At 41.7% G+C, this 12,901-nt stretch overlaps 1 protein-coding gene across 1 annotated transcript in view; it reads left to right on the top strand.

The window, feature by feature from the left end:
• LOC131028861 (piezo-type mechanosensitive ion channel homolog) overlaps positions 1-12,901 on the top strand; it is a 293,857-nt gene that overhangs the window by 3,820 nt on the left and 277,136 nt on the right. The window contains exon 2 of the mRNA XM_057959226.2: positions 6,968-7,048. Within this exon, the coding sequence (XP_057815209.2) occupies positions 6,968-7,048 (81 nt within the window). The remainder of the gene's footprint in view (positions 1-6,967; positions 7,049-12,901) is intronic.

Raw genomic sequence — 12,901 nt, 5'->3', positions numbered from 1 at the left:
GCAGCAGGACCAGAATAGGCGAATGGACATGATGTTGCAGCTTATGGCTAGACAGATGGGCGTTAATATTAATCCAGGTGAGGCAACCAATGGAAACAATAACAATGGGGGAAACGATAACAATAGGGGCAATGATAATAATGGAGGCCGAGGCAACAACGATGGCCCTGAGAATAACATTAATGGTAATAATGGACATGGCAACAATGGGATTGAGGCGGATAACTTTAGACACATTGCACACCCAGCTCGAACAGCGAGCTCGAGACCTCTTCTACCCACCTTTCCACCTAGGGATCCGGTTCAACCAGTGAACGAACCGCAGATTACTGAGTTACAGGGTCAGTTCAGGAGGGACTGGGAGGCCAGTGGACCCGAGTTTCAGACAGATATTTCCCTCAGAGATTATATGGACTTGAGGATGAGACATATGCCTAGAGCAGGAGGGAGGAATCAAAATTTTGAGCTGAGGAAGAAAGTTGGAAAACTTTCCTTGCCTTATTATGATGCTTCAGGGAAGATGACTGCACGAGCTTGGGTGCAGAAGGTAGATACATACTTACAGCTTAATCCTATGCCTGAGGAGGAGGCTATCAAGTATGCGGCTATGCATTTGGACGGCGTTGCGCATGAATGGTGGCATCATGGCATGGTGACTCTGGGGCATAATTAGATTACATCCTATGAGGAATTCACAGAAAGATTGATTGAGAGATTTGACACTAGGGATCCCGAGTTACATTTCAAGGAGCTAGCACAGTTAAAACAGACAGGTTCGGTGGATGCTTACATCGCCGAGTTTCAGCGGTTGTCTGTACTTGTTACTGATATCTCTCCTAGGAGATTGGTGGTGTTATTTTGTGATGGGCTTGCTGATCCATTACGTGGTTGGGTGAAGGGACATGATCCACTCACCTTAGCAGAAGCAACTAAAAAGGCACGAGATTTAGCCCCTTCGGTATACAAAGGAAAATACCATTCAACAGATTCTTCCTACCGCAAGGACAAAGACAAAAAACCATTTCAGAAAGAGTATAACAAACCCAAAGAAGGATCAAAAGGACTAGACAGCGAAACCTTGAATGAACTTCGAAAGAAGAAACTGTGCTTCCAGTGTAGAGAGCCTTGGGACTTATCTCATAAATGCCCTCTCAAGGCTAAGGCAAATCAAATGGAGTATTTTTCAGCAGAGGAATCAGAGTCAGAAGGGGAGGATCAGCACTCTGATTCAGATGAGAGTAGTACTACAGAGAGGAGTAGAACTGTTGTGGATGACAGATCATTGGCACGGTTAACCGGGGCTCAGAAGGCAATCACCTTTAAGGTGAGAGGTACTATCCAGGGACAGAAGGTGATTTCCCTTATTGACACTGGGGCTACGCATAACTTTATTGATACACAGTTGGTAGCCAGGAGAGGCTTACAGACAGAGGAGCATGATGGTTTTAGAGTCATGGTGGCTAATGGCCAAAAGCTATTATGTACTCAGAAGGTTTCGGATCTTCACATTAGATTTGGAGATGGTTATGAGTTGGAAGATGATTTCTATGTTGTGGACATGGGAGATTACGACGTCATCCTCGGTATGACATGGATGGCATTGCTGGTTGAGTTCACTTTCAATCTAGCGAAGTTGGAGATGAGGTTTCAGCATGAGGGTATGACTGTTGTGCTCAGGGGACTTTCAGATGGGAGTTACAGGGTAGTGTCTTTGAGGAGAATGGAGAGACTTTTTCGACATAATGACATAGAGTGGGCAACAGAGTGCTTAGTTATGCCAGCTTCACCAGAGCCTCGAGTGAAGAGTCATCCACCAGATATATAGGAGATACTTGACAGGCATGCCAAGGTATTTGGTGATATTCCTCATGGGGTTCCTCCCGATAGGGGTGCAGAGCATGTTATTGAGCTCAAGGAGGGAGCCAAACCAGTGATGATCACTCCCTATCGTCATCCTAAGAAACATAAGGATGAGATAGAGAAGGCAATTAAGGAGTTGTTGGAAATGGGGCACATCAGGCCCAGCAAAAGCCCCTTTGCTTCCGCAGTTGTCTTGGTTAAGAAGAAGGATGGAACAATGCGCATGTGCATTGACTACAGGGCCTTGAACAAAAAAACCATTAAGAACAGGTACCCCATTCCGCAGATAGATGAGCTAATAGATGAGCTACATGGGGCATGTGTCTTCACAAAGATAGATTTGAGATCAGGGTATCATCAGATCAGTATGAGGGCAGAGGACATTGAGAAAACAGCTTTTCGGTGTCACTATGGTCATTTTGAGTTTCTGGTTATGCCATTTGGGCTAACCAATGCTCCTGCTACTTTTCAGAGTTGCATGAACCAGGTGTTTAGGGGGCAATTGAGGAGATACGTTTTGATTTTCTTTGATGATATTTTGGTCTTTAGCAAGACATGGGGGGAGCATTTACAGCATCTTGAGGAGGTGCTATCTATTTTGGAGAGAGAGTCCCTGTATGCCAAGGAGTCTAAGTGTGAGTTCGGGATGACAGAGCTTTTGTACCTTGGCCATATTATCAGTGCAAAGGGAGTTCGGGTGGATCCTGAAAAGATTAGAGCTATTGTTGATTGGCCCACACCTACGAACCTTACTCAGCTTAAGGGGTTCTTTGGCTTATGTGGTTTTTATAGGAGATTTGTTAAGGGGTTTTCTCAGACAGTTGCTCCCTTGACAGATCTTACTAAGAAGGGGGCCTTCATGTGGACAGAGGCAGCACAGAGGTGTTTTGAGCATTTCAAGCAGGTGATGTCTTTGTGTCCAATTCTAGCTCTACCAGACTTAACGAAGCCCTTTGAGCTTCATTGTGATGCATCGGGTGATGGGATTGGAGCAGTATTGATGCAGGAGAAGCACCCCATTGCTTTTGAGAGTAGGAAGCTCCGAGGTGTGGAGAGAAGCTATTCTATTTATGATCGTGAGATGTTGGCCATCATGCATGCCTTGGCCAAATTCCGATCCTACTTGGTTGGAGGGAAGTTTGTGATCAAGACGGATCACAATAGCATAAAGTATTTCATGAGCCAGCGAGACTTGAATGACAGGCAGCAGAAGTGGGTCACTAAATTGCAGGCTTATGACTTCGACATTGAGTTTGTCAAAGGGAAGAGGAATGTAGTAGCTGATGCCTTATCCAGAAGACCTCACATTTGTGCTCTTGCAGAGATTACAGGAGATTGGAGGGATAAGATTATAGCAGAGTATGTCGGGGATACTTGGGCGTCTGGTTTGATTTCAGGTACTACGCAGGATGGTCGCTATGAGGTGATAGATGGATTGATCAGATTTCAGGACAGAGTTTACTTGATTCCGTCATCACAGTTGAGAGAAGCGATACTTAGGGCATTTCATGATGCACCTACAGCTGGGCATCCGGGGGTCTTCAAGACCTATAGGCAGATCCGAGAGCGATTCTCATGGAGAGGGCTCAAGGATGATGTTCAGAGGTATGTTAGGGAGTGTGCAGTTTGCCAGCAGAATAAGGGAGAGCACACGTTCCCTGCGGGTTTACTACAGTCCTTGCCCATCCCAGATAGGAAATGGGAAAGTATTTCAATGGACTTTATCACTGGGTTGCCACGAGTGCAAGGGAGGGATTGCATCTATGTGGTGGTAGACCGCTTAACGAAGTTCGCTCACTTCTTTGCTATTCCGTCCACTTACACAGCAGCACAGGTGGCAGATCTTTTCTTCAGAGAGATATTCAGGTTACATGGGCTACCTAGATTCATTGTCAGTGATCGGGATAGTAAATTTATGAGTATTTTCTGGCAAGAGTTGTTTAGGTTGTCTGGCACAGATCTTACACCCAGCACTAGTTATCATCCGCAAACAGATGGGCAGACGGAGATTGTGAATAAATGGGTGGAGGGATATTTGAGGAACTATGTGACTACACAGCAGAGGGCTTGGGTTAGATGGTTGCATATGGGAGAATACTGTTACAACACTACATATCATATGTCCATTAGGATGACACCCTTCATGGCACTTTATGGTTATGAAGCACCAAGCTTCATGGATCTGGTTTTGGGGGACAGCAGGGTGCCCAAAGCCAAAGACTTATTGCAGGATAGTCAGGATATCCTGAGAGTGCTCAAGGAGAACATACAGCAAGCTCAGAATCAACAAAAGTTGTATGCTGATCAGCACAGGGTAGAGCGTAGTTTCGAGGTAGGGGATATGGTATACTTGAGGCTACAGCCATATAGGCAGTCATCTCTCAAGAGGAGCGGGGCAGAGAAGCTGAAGCCTAGATTTTATGGTCCCTACAGGGTGATTCGCAGAGTGGGCGAAGTCGCCTATGAGCTTGAGCTTCCAAAGGGCAGTCGAGTACACAATGTATTTCATGTGTCTAGGCTTAAGAAAGCTATTGGTCAGAGTGTAGTACCTTCTATAGATTTACCTCCTTTGGATGAGGAGGGGAAGCTCGTGTTAGTACCTGAGGCTATTCTGGACACCAGAGAGAGGAAACTTAGAAACAGGATAGTGAAGGAGTATTTGGTCAGATGGAGAGACCTGTCGGAGGAAATGCTACATGGGAGAATGAGCAGGTGATACAACAGGCTGGACTGAGATTGCTTGAGGACAAGCAATTTCAAGGGGGGGCGGACTGTAATGTCCCCACTCTAGCAAATTGACCAAGTATATGTGCGTTAGCCTAGCTCTACATGGTCCCGAGGGCTAACGAAGGGTTTAAAGGGATCCTGGAGTGTTTTGGCCTAGTCATTTCCAGTTTGGGCCAAAACGAAGTTGATTTACTTAGTTTCAGGCATACTTACTATTTTTAGTAAGTCAGCAGGACACAACGAGGGCTAGTTTTGGTGATTGGATTTGATACTCCTTGGCGAGAGCTTTTCGACGAGCTATCACTCACGCTATTCGGAGTCCGATTGCTAATATATTTTAATGCCTGAAGTTTTAATTAAAGTAACATTTAATTTAATTGTAAAATATTAAAGTGTTACTTTAATACTTATTTTATGGAGATATGTGTAAATCAAAGGGGCAACCAAGGGAGACATAAGTGAATATTTTAATATGTTTTATATTGAACATGTTTTATCCCACATTGCTTGAGTGAGTTGGGTCGCCCCTTGGAGAAAGAATAAAAGGGAGCTTTTGTGGCTTCATTGGGCAGGTGGAATATGAGAAGAATTTGGTGTGTGAGTTGCAGATCCGTTCTTGGCATTAGAGGACGTCTATCCTCTCTTGTGACATTCTAGACGTCATTCCCTTGGGGTTTGGCCTTTGGAATCCTTTGCTATCAGCTTCATTTACAGGCAGATTGGGTGCTTTTCCAGCTACAAGCAGCAGCATTATTTGGTTGCATTTCCAGCTACAGGCCGCGACACTATTCACGTGACACTATTCACGCGGGTACTATTCATGCGACACTATTCACGCGGGTACTATTCACGCGGCACTATTCCCACGGGTACTATTCACCTGGCACTATTCACGCGGCACTATTCACCTGGCACTATTCATGCAGCACTATTCATGTTACTGTAGCAGCAGAATTAGAAACTTTGGTTGGAACATTATGTCAAAATGCTGGAGTATTTAGTGAGTTGAAAATAACCTGCTATGTATTTGATTTTTGTTAATTCTGGAAATAATATTATAACAACAGTAGTTCAATTTCCAGCTTGCCTATTATTGTAAATTCTTTTTAGTTCATGTTATGTGGTTTCATACCTGTGCAAAGACTTAAAAACAAAAAAAAACATTGAAACATTAAACGGAGGAATAAGGAGTTGGCTGCAAACTGTTTGACTAAATTCCTATCAGCAGTGGGGTTAGTTTTTGGGCATTCTAGGGTGTCCACTACAACTTGCAACAAAGTCACGAAGATGTAGAAGACTCATTACATGGTTATTAAAGGAATGCTTTTAATGGAAAATAAAATTATTTACAATATGATACACTACCCTACTGTTTAAGTTGCATGCATAAAATAAATACCATAAAATTTGCTATTAGACAAATCCTTACATGGAAAAGGAAAAAGATGATCATCAAGGAGAGAGTATTCTTCTCATAGTTTTTAATGAGAAAAATAATGATGGGATACATGTAATACTATAAGCCTGTAAGGGAGATTTGAATGTGCTTGTTTTGTAATAAATATATGTGAGAATTAAGAATTCATACTTCTAGATCAAACAGAGAACATATTCCTAGATCGACCTCTCTACAATCTCATATATAACGAATATGGTGTAACCAGTGAGAACACCTTCATCATGTTCTCTCAATGTGACAGTACTCTGCCCTTCTATAGTAGACATTTTACATTAGATAACAATTATGTGTACGCGATTCTGTGGATTATTTGAAAGGGAGAGAAGGAACTGAACCATGTGTGCATATAGCTCAAACTTGTAGATGGTCATACCACATTAGGTGTTCGCAAGTAATAAGGTTCTTTTGTGAAGTTTAATGGCACAATGACATTAATAAATGGAATTGCACCTTGACTAAACCCTGCAGCATTTGTATAAGAAAATTGTTGTTTCATTTTACCTCAAATTCAGTTTGATGTGCGTTCTTCAACTTTCAGCAAGATTAAGTAAACTTTCAATGATTATTGTTGTATTTTTGACAGTATTGGAATATTATAATTTCCCAGAGGCATCAGGTAAAGAAAGGTTAGCTGGATGAGCTTGTAGGGATGCCTGAAGCAAAATGTTTGGACTTTGAAATTATAAAACTTTTTTTTGTAACACGAGAACATTTTTTTGGGAATGCGAAGTGGATCTGATTAGATGTATTTTGGTGTGGTTCTTCTATCTTAATCGGTCCTTTGTTACATTTACTTAGTTTTCCTTTTTGTTAGGAAATTCAGATGTTTTCTGCCATGCTGTCACCAACTGTGCTGAAGTTTTTAGTGAAATGAATGTGAAAGAGGACATTAACTTATAAATTTTTATTATTCATGCGCAGCTGCATTGCTCGATTGGAGTCTGATCTCACTACTATTTTTGATTGCATTTCTTATCGTTCAGTACATTATTACACAAAGAGGTATGGTAATTATTATGCATACTGTCTTCTATTCTTCCTTCTAAAAAATGCTATAATTCTAGTATTTTTGTTGAGGTTGCCTCCTTCCCTTCATTGTATTTTGGTATTATGGGTGTTGTAGAATTTGGCTAACAAATTGTAATAAAAAGTAATAAAGGCCAACATTCTTACATTGTTTTAGGTCAAATATATAATCTTTACTGCTAATTGTTTACTGTATTTTGTTATTATGGGTGTTAAAGGTTTTGGCTAAAAATTGCATAACGGGTAATAAAGGTCAAACATTCTGAAATTGTTTTAGATCAAATATATAATCTTCATAGCTAACACATTCACAATCAGTGCTACAATGAAACCTCCTTATTATATTTAGTATATACTATCATCTATTATTCCTTTTAAAAAACTGTTATTTTAGTATTTTTATGAGGTTGCATCATCCTCTTCATTGTATTTTGGTATCACGGGTGTTATAGGTTTCAGCTAACAAATTGCAGTAAAGGGTAATAAAGGATTCTTAAATTGTTTTAGATCAAATATATAATCTTCAAAGCTAAGGTATTTATCATCAGTGTTACAATGAAATCTCCACACCCTTGAGTTTGTTTGTTGCTTAGTAACCCTAAAGAAACCAAGAGCTTGGCATGTATAGATTATTTACTCGATATATACAGTCAACGAAAGAAAGAAAGATAGAAATTCTATCGAAGTCCACAAATAGAGTAGGTTAATGGGACTTGAAAGTATAACTAGTTGCAATAGAGAAGAACTTGGATAAGAAGATCTTAGGATGTGAAAATAACCAAACACAAGTACAAAAGTGGAAACAATGAGAAAAAAAGAAGATAGAAAACAAAAATTGTTGTTACTCTCAAACATCACCTAATTACATTCAACCGGAAAAGGGAAGGACCCTCTAATGAAGCATGCTGCCAAGGAAGTTCAAAACTCGTGATATAGAGATGAAAAATAATGCTGTGACATGTCTGCAGCATGTCTGGGTTAGAATAACTGACCACTATAAAATTTGATGCAATAGAGGGTGGAAACTATCTTCCTCTCACCATTTCCCTATCAACTCATAGGGTCTTCAGTCCTGTTGAACATGAGAAATTGCAGGATCTGTCAACATGTTCTCCCTTCATCAACTCCCCAACCTAGCACATGACGATGCTAGGTCTATCTTTGAAGGTAGACAAACTCCACTCCACCCTCTGCTGTAGTACCTGATTCTACCATTAAGCTAACCCTAACACAACCCATTCCACCTGAAAAATATCTATAGTATGGTGGAATGGTAGTCGTTCATATTATGGACTTTCAAACTTCTTAAGTTCCTGGCTTCGAACTCTTCCTGTCACTGAAATGATAGAAACTATGAACTTCTTTAACCCGATACACCTGCAGACTCAAATGGGCTTTAATCCATAGCACGATTAACTAGTCGGAAATTCAAATCTGTGATAGACCGTACAGGTCGTGCAAGCCAAGGAAAAAAATACAGAGAACGATTAAACAGCAGAAAATGAATCATTTTTATTCCTCCTTCCTTCAATCTTTCATTCACAAAGTAACAAGCACTAACTCTTGCCTCATAGCTTACGAGGCATATAAAAACTTCAACTTCTGGTATGACTGTTGGTGTTCCAGTTACAACCGATTGAGCATCTTTATATTCCAAAACAGACCCTACAAGAAACATATTAGAGATAAATACAAAACGGTCATCATGGACCTTTATTCAAACCAAACATAAATCAAAACCCCTAAAATTCCCAAGTCACACTTAGACCAAAAAATGCCAAGCTGGTTCTCCTGCACCATATACACCCAGAGAGGAAAAAATTTCATCCTCCTAATGAAATGAGGTCTTCAACTTTGACTCCATGTTGGTTAATGTCTGCTTCAGACATCCAGGTTGCATCCTCATTCGGTAGACCAAGCGGTTTGACCAAGTAGTCCTTATACTCCTTCCTTCTTGTCCTCTTCAGTGCCTTGGAATCTAAGATAGCTTCAAGCTGCATCGGTTGGTTAGGTGGAAGATCTTTAATCCAATCCACATCATCATCCTGTCCTGCAATAACATGTTCATCTGCCACATAAAAAATTGGTGAGATGGTAACCTCTTGTGGGAGTTCTATCTCATATGCATTATGACCAAACTTGTGTACAATCCTGCAAGGGCCAATCTTTTTCATCATTAACTTGGTGTATTTTCCTTTGGGAAGCCTTTCTTTCCTGAGATAAGCAAACATCATATCTCCAACCTTGTATTGGACATCTTTCTTTCTCAAATCTGCACTCTCTTTATACTTCTCCACACTTTTCTTTAAAGTCTCTCTGACCTGCTCATGGATATCTTTCATGGTTACAGCAAAATCATCAACATGTGCACTTCTTTTGTTCAACCCACTTATGACTCTCAACTCATAGACTCCCCTTGGATGCATTCCATAAACAACCTCAAATGGACTTTTACCAATGCTACGGTTGACTGAGTCATTATAGGCATATTTAGCCTGTGACAAGATCAAATCCCAACCTTCCTTATGCTCCTTTGTCAAACATCTCAATAAATTGCCCAAAGATCTGTTCACAACCTCAGTTTGCTCATCTGTTTGAGGATGGTAGGCAGAACTGAAGGTTAAATTAGTCCCTAGCTTCCTCCACAAGGTTCTCCAAAAATGGCCAATGAACTTGGGATCTCTGTCTGATACTATAGACAATGGCAAACCATGAATTCTGACAATCTCTCTAAAGAACAAATGTGCAATATGAGAGGCATCATTAGTTGTCTTACATGCAATGAAATGTGCCATCTTACTAAATCTGTTCACTACCATAGAAACACTATCAAACCCCCTTGAAGTCCTTGGTAGTCCCAACACAAATCCATAGTTATTGACTCCCACGGTCTGCTTGGTATGGGTAAAGGTTGATATAAACCGGCATTGGAACTTGAGCCCTTAGCCCTTTGACATATCATACAACTATTAACAAACTTTTTCACATCTAAGTGCATCTTTGGCTAATAGTAAAACCTCTTGACTTGTTCCAAAGTTTTATCACAACCAAAATGTCCCCCTAAAGTACCACAGTGCTTTTCCTTCACCAAATTCTCCCTCATTGAGCATTTAGGCACACACAACTGGGCCCCCTTGAAGAGTAACCCGTCTTGTATCACAAAATCCTCATAGTCCTTATGAAATGAACCTTGAAATTGCTGGCATACATTAAAAGCATCACTGAAATCTGCATCAGTATCATACATATGTTGAGACATGGACCAACTAGGACTTGAACCTAGGACCTTCCATATGCTGTTGGAGTGCTCTACCACTGAGCTACTAGCCCCTCTTGGACCAGTCCATTGTTGGTCCGGGTGTGGCTTATTTCCAACACCAACACCCCCCTTAAGCCACACCTCTCGTGTGCTTGGGGCTCTTAGCCTGGACTTGGCTTTGATACCATGTTGATTTTATGGCAGTGCTTGTTAACCACGGGCAAACATCATATCTGTTGCCTTCCCAACCATAGACGATAAGCTCTTATTGTCACCCCCGAGCACACTACATGTCCTTCATGTTATTAAATTCATGTCTATTGATGCAATCCTGACCTTGCATATATATGAATAAATACCTCCTAATAGACCTCAAGTCGGCCATATACTTTTGGTGCCAAGGATAGGGTCAGACCTATATATTACAAGTTACATATGAGTCTCCCTTAGTGGCAAGTTACATTTAACTTAATCAAAAGTTACACACAAGTTGTTCACCCAAATAGGGCTTGCCTCAAATTAGACTCATACAACTGAGATATCCAAATGCCAAGGCCGACATGCCACTTGGCATTTTGTGCACTAGGTCGGCCCTAGAAGGGATCTGACCTAGCTACACAACAACACTCCCTCTTAGATAGGGAGGATTCCTTTTGAATAACCAAGTCACATGTTGACTACCACCCTGGCTACTCCCATGAATAATACGTTCACCATAGCTACTCCCAGAGGGTGAATAAGCACATCATGGAATTTCTTCCATGATACCCACGATACCTACTCGCAGAGGGTGGGCTCACCATGCCTACTCGCAGAGGGTGGAAGGGGGCTTTCACCTCAACCTTCTCCCAGAGAAGGGTGCATTACCACCATACCTACTCGTAGAGGGTGGATCCACCATACCTACTCGCAGAGGGTGGAATGAGGGCTTTAACCTCAGACTTCTCCCAGAGAAGAATGCATCTCCACCATGCCTACTCGCAGAGGATGGAACGAGGGCTTTCACCTCAAACTTCTCCCAGAGAAGAATGCATTAACAAGGGATTGCACCTTGAACTTCTCCCTCACAGAGAAGAACTCATTAACAAGGGATTGCACCTCGAACTTCTCGCTCACAGAGAAGAACTCATTAACAAGGGATTGCACCTCGAACTTCTCCCTCACAGAGAAGAACTCATTAACAAGGGATTGCACTTCGAACTTCTCCCTCACAGAGAAGAACTCATTAACAAGGGATTGCACCTCTAACTTCTCCCTCATAGAGAAGAACTCATTAACAAAGGCTTTCAGCTCAAATTTCTCCATCACAAAGAAAAATGCATTAACCAAATCTTCATGATGACGTGGCTCCCTTTGAAGCTGAAATGTCAGGCTCCCTCTGAAGCTGAAATGTCAATCTCCCTTTGAAGCTGAAATGTCATGCTTCCTCTAAAGCCAAAGCGTCAAACTCCCTCTGAAGCTGAAATCAATCTTCTGACCTCCTTGTCCAAGGTTACTTCTTACGATATGTCAGACTCCCTCTAAATGCTGATTCTTCCTCTGCGAACAAATGCAAGCAATCTTCCTTCCTTGAATGCAATCTCTGATTCGTCTTATCTTTTATAATTTTGCTCAGCAATGGAATTTCCATTCACTTGGATTGATCACACCAAAGCACCTAGTGATGATTTGATGGCTGCATGGCCTTTGGCCATCGCCATCACTCATCATCTGTCCACAATATCTGCTCTGTACATAGCTTAATCATCATTTGAAGAACTGCCTTTAATACTATTCATAGCAAAGTGATGGACCAACCACATAAATGCGATAGAAATCACTTGTAGCAGGGTGTGCCAGAATGCCAAGCTGCAGTGCCCATCCTAGGACAACCGTCAGATGATCTTCAAGAGCGACATAAGTAAGAACTCGAATAACTGGACCTTCAGTTGCAATATCATCCGATTCACAACCCCATCCAATTATGCCTCTATAGGCTTCAACGAAACGAATGCTTCACGTGACTCTCGAAGCTTCTAGGATGATGTGAGAGCTGTTGCAAGGCTTTATTGCATGGAGGCCGTCTCCATCATTCCTGATCGTTAGGTGCCTCCATTCGCTTCTGTCCCCATACGCACACATTTCACATTTGTGTACGGCTTAATGTGATTATCACAAAACTAGCCACTATGCTGTTGCTCGATCTCAACCTTCCATTACATTGAGCTATCGATAGCACGTGTACCAACTCGCGTCGCTTCGTTGAATCCTCAGAATGCTTGCTGCCACCTTCTTGATGTCTCTAGCCACGAGCGCCGTGAAGCGAGCGATCTCTGTCATTTGCTAGTAAAATGTTACGATCGCCTGAGAGAATCCTCCACAACATGTTCTCCTCCCCAAATGAAGAATTTGAATATAGAATGTTAAAACGGACAGAGATGTCCATAGCGACTCCACTTACCGTCAGCATTTCGATACCAGGCTTGGCGAATTTCAACGCCAAGGCATTAGACTGAATCTATCATTGAGTACTAATGACAGATCTATGGCGATCATCGGCACCTCAACGGGCATTACTCGCCGTAGAGCAT

Source organism: Cryptomeria japonica, chromosome 8 (assembly GCF_030272615.1).
Source record: "Cryptomeria japonica chromosome 8, Sugi_1.0, whole genome shotgun sequence".
Lineage (NCBI taxonomy): Eukaryota > Viridiplantae > Streptophyta > Pinopsida > Cupressales > Cupressaceae > Cryptomeria > Cryptomeria japonica.
This window is presented reverse-complemented; position numbering and strand designations above follow the sequence as displayed.